We start from the raw sequence: 10,463 nt of genomic DNA, 5'->3' as shown, positions 1-10,463 counted from the left end.
TGCATGGTCATCAAATCACAGGACAGTTAGAATACCGTCTCAGAAAGTCTGGAAGCTTGTCTGACAGATATCAGTATCTGGATGAACGCCAACATGCTTAAGCTTAATCAGGAAAAGACGGAACTAATCGTCCTTTCCCCAAAGTGTCAGCAAACAATGGCTCTCCAGCTCAAGGTCGGTGCCAGAACTATTGAGACTGTTCCAGCTGTTAAAAACCTAGGTGTATACTTTGATAGTTCACTGAACACGGAGAAACAAGTGAACGCTATTGCCACATCGGCTGTATTCGGCAGATTTTAACTGCAGATGCATGCAAGATTTTGGTGCATTCACTTGTTACCTCTCGGTTGGATTATGGTAACGTCCTGCTCTGTGGTATATCTGACAAACTAACTAGTCGTCTGCAGAGGGGCCAGAACACTGCAGCACGGCTAGTTACTCGTACTCGAAAGAGAAAGCACATCACACATGTGCTTTATGCGTTGCACTGGTTACATGTACGATACAGGTCGCAGTACAAAATTCTGGTGTACACATACAAGGCACTGAATGGAACAGCTCCTCAGTACCTACATGAGCTTGTTACCCTGTATCAGTCGTCACGATCACTGCGGTCGGAGTCAGAATCTTTGTTGTGTCCCAAAATCTCGTACTGTGACCTACGGAAACAGATGCTTTGGGAGGGTTTCGGCTACGTTGTAGAATAGCTCACCATCTGCTATTAGAAAGTCAAATACCCTGGCCAAGTGCAAGAGGGACATCAACACTCACCTCTTCACGTCTGCATTTTAGAATCTTTGCAAAGACGCCATGTAAATACCACCCTTTTATTTGTTCAATTATGTGCACATTGTTTTCTTAAATGTATAAAAGTGATTGTAAGCCTTTGTATTTGTTCTCACAATTATAACCATTACTATTATCCATATGTTGTAAAGCGCCTTAGAGTAATTTTACAAATTATATAGGGCGCTATATAAATGTTGTATATTATTATTATTATCAAATCAGTTATAATATTTCAACAACTCCTTCTGAATTACTTCAAATTTCAAGGTCATGGGAGAGAACATGTATCATTTTTCTTTTACAAATTCTTATCAATACTGAGGAACCAAAATGCTATAAGGTGATGGTATTTGGTCAGTAATCAGTAGATCACGAAATATGAAAACAACTTCGGAATTCCAAAAGGCCTAGGGACGATATATAACCAGTAGTATGCAATGTTGAATGTCTATCAAGTCTGTTCAAATCAATAATATTGTTCCATATCCACGGTGATAGGTGTCAGTGTCTTAAAATCTTTTTAAGCTTCCTTTTGTTTACTTATGATGATGTATGTGAAGTTAGGTTAGTTTTGATGTTATATTTTAATTTTCCACTACTTTTGAGTAATTCATTATTAAGTGCGAAGAAGGTGGTAGACAGACAGATGCCAAGTCATAGCATCAATAAATTTGCCTTGTTTAAACCCTATAAATAAATAGAGAAAAAAAATAAAACAACTCAAATTTTAATAAATATGTGAAATTTATTATCACATAAGCTTTTCACTCAAACAGCATTATGAGCACAACCATGCCAACTTCATGAGATGTTCAGCAGAGCTAGATATCACATGTATACTGTATGCATAAAGGTTGCATGTGTACAGGTACATTGTATACATAAAGGTCAGATGTGCACAGGTATACATAGGGATCACATGTACACAGGTATACATAGGGATCACATGTAAACAGGTATACATAGGGATCACATGTACACAGGTATACATAGGGATCACATGTAAACAGGTATACATAGGGATCACATGTACACAGGTATACATAGGGATCACATGTAAACAGGTATACATAGGGATCACATGTACACAGGTATACATAGGGATCACATGTAAACAGGTATACATAGGGATCACATGTACACAGGTATACATAGGGATCACATGTAAACAGGTATACATAGGGATCACATGTACACAGGTATACATAGGGATCACATGTAAACAGGTATACATAGGGATCACATGTACACAGGTATACATAGGGATCACATGTACACAGGTATACATAGGGATCACATGTACACAGGTATACATAGGGATCACATGTACACAGGTATACATAGGGATCACATGTACACAGGTATACATAGGGATCACATGTACACAGGTATACATAGGGATCACATGTACACAGGTATACATAGGGATCACATGTACACAGGTATACATAGGGATCACATGTACACAGGTATACATAGGGATCACATGTACACAGGTATACATAGGGATCACATGTACACAGGTATACATAGGGATCACATGTACACAGGTATACATAGGGATCACATGTACACAGGTATACATAGGGATCACATGTACACAGGTATACATAGGGATCACATGTACACAGGTATACATAGGGATCACATGTACACAGGTATACATAGGGATCACATGTACACAGGTATACATAGGGATCACATGTACACAGGTATACATAGGGATCACATGTACACAGGTATACATAGGGATCACATGTACACAGGTATACATAGGGATCACATGTACACAGGTATACATAGGGATCACATGTACACAGGTATACATAGGGATCACATGTACACAGGTATACATAGGGATCACATGTACACAGGTATACATAGGGATCACATGTACACAGGTATACATAGGGATCACATGTACACAGGTATACATAGGGATCACATGTACACAGGTATACATAGGGATCACATGTACACAGGTATACATAGGGATCACATGTACACAGGTATACATAGGGATCACATGTACACAGGTATACATAGGGATCACATGTACACAGGTATACATAGGGATCACATGTACACAGGTATACATAGGGATCACATGTACACAGGTATACATAGGGATCACATGTACACAGGTATACATAGGGATCACATGTACACAGGTATACATAGGGATCACATGTACACAGGTATACATAGGGATCACATGTACACAGGTATACATAGGGATCACATGTACACAGGTATACATAGGGATCACATGTAAACAGGTATACATAGGGATCACATGTAAACAGGTATATGTCAAAGGTATTCATGTGTAGGGATACTTTGGAATTCCTATTTTTCTCTGTCCTTAATTTTCGACATTTTACGATGGTCATTTTTGCAGAATAGACAGTCAGGCCGTGTGGCAAAAGCAAAAAGTGCTTATGAAAGATGGATAAATCACTTTTAATTTTGCAGGTTGTTTTTGAGTAAAAATTGTTACCAAAATACATTTAATAGCAAAAAGAGAACCCAGTTAAAACAAAACAATCTTCTCATGATCAGTAGTTAGCAATCTATCTACAGCTGTGACAAATTATCATCGACATGGGAAGAAGTACATTTCAATTCACATTTTGATCTATTTTCATTTGTATCCAAATTCAGTAATAATATGCATCAAGTATCACTTACATATTTCAATAGTTTGGCTGTGTATATTATCAAGGATGATTAGTGAAAGATTGTCATAGTTTTACAAAATATTTAAATTGTTCAATTTATCAGATACTTGCCACTGACTCAACACAATGGGATTAATCATTCCACAATTTAATCTTTAACAACAGTTATAAATATTTAAATCATTATCACATGACAATTTACCAAGAGAAACTTAATATAAAACATATGAATAGAGAAACAAAGTGAAAATTCCATCAAAAACACATGTTGTCAGTAAAACCAGTTGGATTGTCTAAGTCACTGTGTGCTTAACACCACTTTATCGAGTTTACCTATGTCAACACAGGAACAGTACAGACATGTTGACCAACTCCAGTCAACATGGATTTACAGTACATGTACATATTTCATAAATTATCAATAGTTTCACTGTTAAGGTGTTGACAAATTGTCAACTACCCTCCTGTATATTGTCAACAATGCTATACAGTGTATATGTTGATACAACTGTTATTTGTAGTAAACAAATGAAGAAATCAAAAATGATTTTTCAACATTAAAATGCAGTAACATCTAAATATAAGGCACATTGTTTGTTTTTAAGTCAACAGTTTACATTGTCAACAGATGGATATACTTGTACAGCATTTGTATATTTTTGTACGTCAACAGATGTGTAGAATTTGTACAAAACACAGCAAACAAAAACCTATGTTGCATGAATCCCACAACAGATGTGCACATCAACTATTTTGTCAACAGATGCATACATAAACCATACTCAATGAGCAATAACTATATATCCCTTCCAAGATAAAAGGTCATCATGTCTCCATTTGATATCATACAGAGGTAAACTAAAAAGGATTTAATTACCATGAAATAAAAATAAAATAAAAATAAAACAAATATGCTGCCAATGATTAAACAGCAGTTATTGGGGAAATAATGTGTCTGAAATCTAAAATAGGTATCAAAAATGCTACATATACATGATGTGTCACTCCCACTGTTAACAATTACATCTCCAAAAACCAACTATACAGAAGGGGATCTATATACTTCCAATTAACGTGCACACAACTTATATAATTAACACTAATTGATCATGACCATGCACACAACAACCACAAATGTAACAGTGTATTATACATTTGTTCTTTTTGAATTTCTTATCTTGAGCCACATACATTCGTGTACTTATTTGATAAAACATTTGATCTGATAAATATTTTTCTAAGCAAACGTTTAAGCTGTGGCAGATCTGGCTTAGTTTTTGTAATAAAACTTTGATAACTTGCTGAGCATTAATTTACCTTTCCCTAACGCATGTAAAACATTTTTGTGATTTGCATAATCATTTTCAATCAATAAATGTATACAATAAAATCACATTTAAAACCACATGGCATTTAATTTGTTAGCAAAATTGATAAATTTATTTGAACATGGTGCAAATGAATACCATAAATCAGGATATTTTTACTGTGTTTTGTATTTTTGCATCTTAGCCTGGAAGGTTCTAGTGTAGGGTAGATAGGTAATTAGTGTTACCTAAAAATATAGGCAAATCTGCAGTACTAAAGATTTTATTAGATGGGAAATATGAAAATTGCTGATTCAATACCAACACCTACACATATTCCTGAGTGAGTAGTTGTATGAAAAGGGCTGAACATGCAATGTTCAGTACCAGTTTGTAATACATTTTCGAATTTTGGACCTTGAGCCAACATGTCAATTTCATTTTTCTTTAAACATGCAGAGCCTAACATGATCTTGACGACGATATTACAGTTAATAACCTTATTTTTGACTGCGTAAATGAGCCAATACAGGAACGTATTTCGTCTAAAAAATTGTGAGGACATACGTACAGCACACAATCTTGTCACCACAGATGGGGGTTAAAATAGAAAAATATGCTGCCGAACATGGCAAACATCTGACAGACGTTCTCGGAACTCTCTCACTCAAAAACTTAAATTATGATATTTGTACAGTAGTCTTATCTTTGCACATTGTCCCAATTCACAAAACATAGAGGGGTAAAAATTTAACTGCATTTTTATGAAGAAATTCACAAAAATTAACCTACATAATAATATCCCGAAATATGGTAGGCAGTTTTTCTAGTGATGCAATTTAAGCTTGTATTCAGGATCTTCATCAGTAAAGCGATAGGTACTACATCAGGATTGGATGCCATGAGCTTTAAACATATGCCTGTACCTGCTGTCAGACCGTGTGAATGACTTAGTACAAAGTTCACATCGATATGAGCCAGTCCCAGCTGGGGAACAGATTGTCTTTTCATGGCGGCTTCGTGTACATTTCATGGTGAATCCTTTACCACAATATCTACAGAAGAATAGTTTGTCTTGCCCACTAAGATCCATCAAACCCATCTTGTGCTTACTATCACTAGTATTGGGAATAAAACTGTCAGAAGGTGGGCAACCAAATTGTGTTTTGGAGGTTAAATCAAAATTAGGCACTGATGATTTCTGAATTCTCTTCATGTGTTTTGTGGAAAAGTTAACATTCCTGGACATCGCCACAGCACTCGCACGTTTGACATGTGATAAGGCACTGCTTCTCCCTCTATTACTATAGTTACTGTGAGGTCTAATTGACGAAGACAACTTTGGTTTAGGTCCAGGAAGGTGACTAGAGCTGGACACACTGAAGCTGCTTGAATAAGTGTTATTGTTGTAATTATAATACTGTGATGAAAGACTTGTTTTCAGTTGTGTTTCAGAATTGTAGCTAGAACCCACACTTTCTGATGACAAACCGATAGGATGAGGGACAGGCATCGGGTCTAGTGGAGCTAACGGTAAATTGAAATTTTGAAAAACGTTTGGATCAAAATCCTCATTTTTTGGTGATTGTTTTATTGACCCTGTGTTTCTTTTGTTTGACTTATTGTTTATCTGTTTTGTACTATAGGTATCTAGGACTATAGAATCAGGAGGATACCTGTTTCTTGTTAGATTGTTCACGCCTGCATGCTGATTCAGGTCAGACACATCTGGTGTAGATGTAGTATGAGAGCTGGTGGCAAATTGGACGCAAGAATCTCCTTGAATGAAGTTGCTTCTGATGTCCCTAGATTTACAGTTATTGATAGATGGTTGGTAAGGATATTCTTCTGTATTTGTAGGGCCAGAATGAAAATCTGAAGTAACCATATACATAGTGTCATTGCTATCATCCACAACAGACAGTTTCTCAACAGAGTCATGTCGAATGTAGCTACCACTTTTTGGGGAGAAAGAAGAGGTCTTTGTAGACTGGCTATAACAGCTTTGAGCAATATCTGAGTCCTTTAAGTTTGCCTGCTCTTCTGCATCCAAATCATCTGGCTCAACTTTCACTATCACATAGTTTCCTTCTACTGACTCTACAAATTGTTTCTTTTTCTTATTCAGACTTCCATCAGTTGGAAGCGACACACTTTTTGATTGTTTTCTGGAATTGTGAATATTTTCCATTATACCACTCAAATTCTCTTCTTTGGCTCCAGTTTGGATGACATTTTCATCAGTAAATGTCTCCATACGTCCATTGACATCAAACTGAAGAGAGACATTTTCCTGTTCATTGTAGGACAAAACATCACCGTCTCCTTGAGAATTGGTGCCGACAGCTTCATCAGAAATTCTGTTTGAATTTTTACCATGTGATGGTGTAATACTTCCCTTACGTAGATTTGCGTTTGGACTGTCCTTGTCACTCTCTGGATTATTATTTATCTTTTTTCTCCCTTTCCCTAGCTTCTCGTGTATTTTAACAACATGTTGGTCATGCGAATTGGAAAAGGAAATGCAGATGATACCATCCACTTCCAAATTGCTATGAGTAATTCCAGCGTATGTCTGCTCACAAAATTTCACAACTGCTCTCTGTAGCTGTCCACAAACAGCTGCCTTCTTTTTCAGAAACTCTTCTGTATATGAATTCTCCATTGAACCTTTTTGACTTGTCCTGTTTTATTCTCACTAATTTCTCTCAAAAATGATTTGTTTCACATTTGAGTTAATATATATCATTATCCACTCTATTAATAGACATGATCGAAGGGAAACAACTTTGCAATTTGATGTTCTCTGCAATATAGATGAAAAAATATCAGTAATAGGCGGACAAAGTATGCATAATTCACAATGTTACACACTAGAATGCGTTCTCATTGATATATATGGTGACCAAATATGTGTTCCTGAAATGGCATAGTACAATTTTTGGATATAAGGTAAACAAACTTTTGAGATTAAGGGTATTTGTGTCATATATAAATTTCCCAAAACATGTAATCATAGAGTGAATTTGAAGAGAGATATTCTGCTTCTAATATGTCTGAATATATACTGACATTTCAAATGTTAAAAGCATTTCAATTCAAATCAACATCATCTTTACGAAAAAAGTACATCTTCATGGAACTTTGTTACAGCAAGTGAAATTAGTGAATTCGCAAAATAATTTACCAATTTCTTGATATGTTTGTAAGTTACATCTGAGATATCCAAACCACCACACAATAAATTGAGATACTTACAGATGTACAAATTGTGTAGTTACAGACTCCTTGTTTCATCTCACATAACGACAGATCAGAAAACTGTGGATATATCACCAATATGCTTGAGAACGTTGACCTACAGCAGTGGAAGGAGGAGCTTCACTTGACATTCCTGTCAAATAATGATAATATATATACAACAGTTATTTATCGCACTGTTTGTAATTTCAGAAATTATTTTAAAATGCTTTACAGAATCAAACTTAAACAGCTGTCCTGAAATTACAATTTATGTAGCCAGTCATGTCAACATAAGAATACAAAGAAAACATTCATGCATATATATCGCATTAAAATGTTTAGGTGTATCATAAATTCTTTATACCAGTAGTTTGTTGAGGGGTACATTGGTACCATCAACTAGGAGAAACATTCCTTCCACAATTAGTTATGGATATTAATTATACTCTCTTTGTTATTCTTTGATACAATTACTCGGAGAACCTACTCCTATAACGTAAGAGGCCGCCTTTTTCTATCGGATATGATCTTGCCGACTGCGTTACATGGCGCCTGTCAAAAGTATCTTGCCGTGTAAACCTGCCTGTCAAAAGTATCATGCTGTGTTAACCTCTAACACTAGTACTGTTGGAGTATCGGAGAAGGTAACAGGTTGTTTCGCCCTAAGGGATGTTACGCCCTAAATCCTGTTCGCGCTAAGGGTTGTTACGCCCTAAATCCCATTCACCCTAGGTTGTTTCACCCTTAATATCTTTTTTTTACTTTATATNACAGAAAAGGGGAAGTCCTACCGGGAATGGGGAAATCCTACCGGAATAGGGAAGTCCTACCGGGAATGGGGAAGTTTCATCGAAAATAGGGTAATTTCTACCCCCTTTGCGAGGAAACTTCCCCAAAACTATTCCCTAGTGGTAGTTCCTATCTAAAATAAGTTCCCGCTAATTACTGGGCCACTGAAGGAGTTTAATAAGGAACTGATGACAGATTTTTTTGATAAATGAAATGTTTACGTATTTATCTTTTGAAAAATGTGTACGTTTGATATATTTCCATGTCTGTATGCGGATTTGCTCAGGGGCAAAATGTCTGGGGGCGTTTCTGTTTTGGGTCACCGGTTTTGCTTGTAAACTTCCGGTTGTCAACTTCTTGACGATGTGACACTCCAATTACTCCCATAACATGAGAGGCCGCTGGTCGGCCTTTTTTCAACCGGATATGATTTTGCCGACTGCGACTCCAATATGCCACTAAACTNTAATAATTAATATTTAAATATATCAACTTAACTTATTGATGACTTTCTACATTGGTGTTAGGTATGTTTCATGTAGAGTATGTGAGAGCGAAGACAGCTTTCACAGCTGCCGTTTGTCACACTCCCTTAAAAACAAGATAAACACTTTTATTTTAATGATATGGAAGACTAAGAAGACTTAATTTGTGGCTTAAAACTACTGAAATTGAAAGAAAATACCAACCAATGTTTCGCCCTAATATTTTTGTTTTATGGCATAGCGCGAAATAACCTAGGGCAAACAGGATTTATGGCGAAACAACCCGGAACCATCAGAGAACCATGAGGGGTGTTTGCAACAAGTCATTGTGTTATAAACAAATATCATATGTTTTGAAAGGCTTTTTAGATAGCACTTGCAAATTAGCTCAGCATTTTCTGCATTTTTGATGCTAGGCCTAAGTGTTGGTTTCTATGAGGTGTTGGCGTGTAGCTAACATAGGACAATCATTATAATCTTAACTGAAAATCAGCAATACAAATGACACAAATTACAGCAATTATCAAACGAATTACTAAGTGCCAAAACCTCTCGGTCCTGAAGGACTCGCACAACTAAATCAGCCAATCAGCAAGTGTTTCAGAGTGTACACTAGGGAATAGTTTTAGGGAAGTTTCCTCGCAAAGGGGGTAGTAATTACCCTATTTTCGATGAAACTTCCCCATTTTCGATGAAACTTCCCCAAAAAAGTTTTATTTCCCCCTTCCCGGTAGGACTTCCCCTTTTCTGTGAAATTTCCCCTTGGTCCGCTGAAACTTCCCCTTTCTGCTGAAACTTCCCCTTTCCGCTGAAACTTCCCTTTTCTGCTGAAACTTCCCCTTTCCGCTGAAACTTCCCCTTTCCATTGAAACTTCCCCTTTCCGCTGAAACTTCCCCTTTCCGCTGAAACTTCCCCTTTTCGCTGAAACTTCCCCCCAGGCACGACGGTCACCTTTACCTGTACACCGATCGACTGACCGACCATGCCTGACAGCTGTAGCGACAGTGAGCGCCTGTCAGTCTATTAATAGATCTGGTGAGAAAGACTGGTTTACCTGTGACGATACCTTACCGTTGTTCAAGCCGGTCTGTTAAAAACAATGCTCCGACTTTTGTGTATTTATAATGACATATCAGACATCGATGTGTTTCGATGATTACTATATATA

At 36.7% G+C, this 10,463-nt stretch overlaps 1 protein-coding gene across 2 annotated transcripts in view; it reads right to left on the bottom strand.

Moving 5' to 3' along the window:
- Positions 1–2,975: 2,975 nt before the first annotated feature.
- The window catches only part of LOC110462661, a 22,534-nt gene continuing 15,046 nt past the window's right edge, over positions 2,976–10,463 (bottom strand). For both annotated transcript variants that reach the window (XM_021516735.1, XM_021516736.1), the window contains exons 2-3: positions 8,036–8,171; positions 2,976–7,583 (exon numbers count right to left, since the gene is read on the bottom strand). In XM_021516735.1, the coding sequence (XP_021372410.1) occupies positions 5,664–7,442 (1,779 nt within the window). In that variant the 5' untranslated portion in view covers positions 7,443–7,583; positions 8,036–8,171 and the 3' untranslated portion in view covers positions 2,976–5,663. The remainder of the gene's footprint in view (positions 7,584–8,035; positions 8,172–10,463) is intronic.

The sequence above is a fragment of the Mizuhopecten yessoensis genome, unplaced genomic scaffold, assembly GCF_002113885.1.
Source record: "Mizuhopecten yessoensis strain PY_sf001 unplaced genomic scaffold, ASM211388v2 scaffold10821, whole genome shotgun sequence".
NCBI classification, from domain to species: Eukaryota; Metazoa; Mollusca; class Bivalvia; order Pectinida; family Pectinidae; genus Mizuhopecten; species Mizuhopecten yessoensis.
Note: the sequence above shows the minus strand (reverse complement) of the source record. Positions and strands in the feature narration are given on the sequence as shown.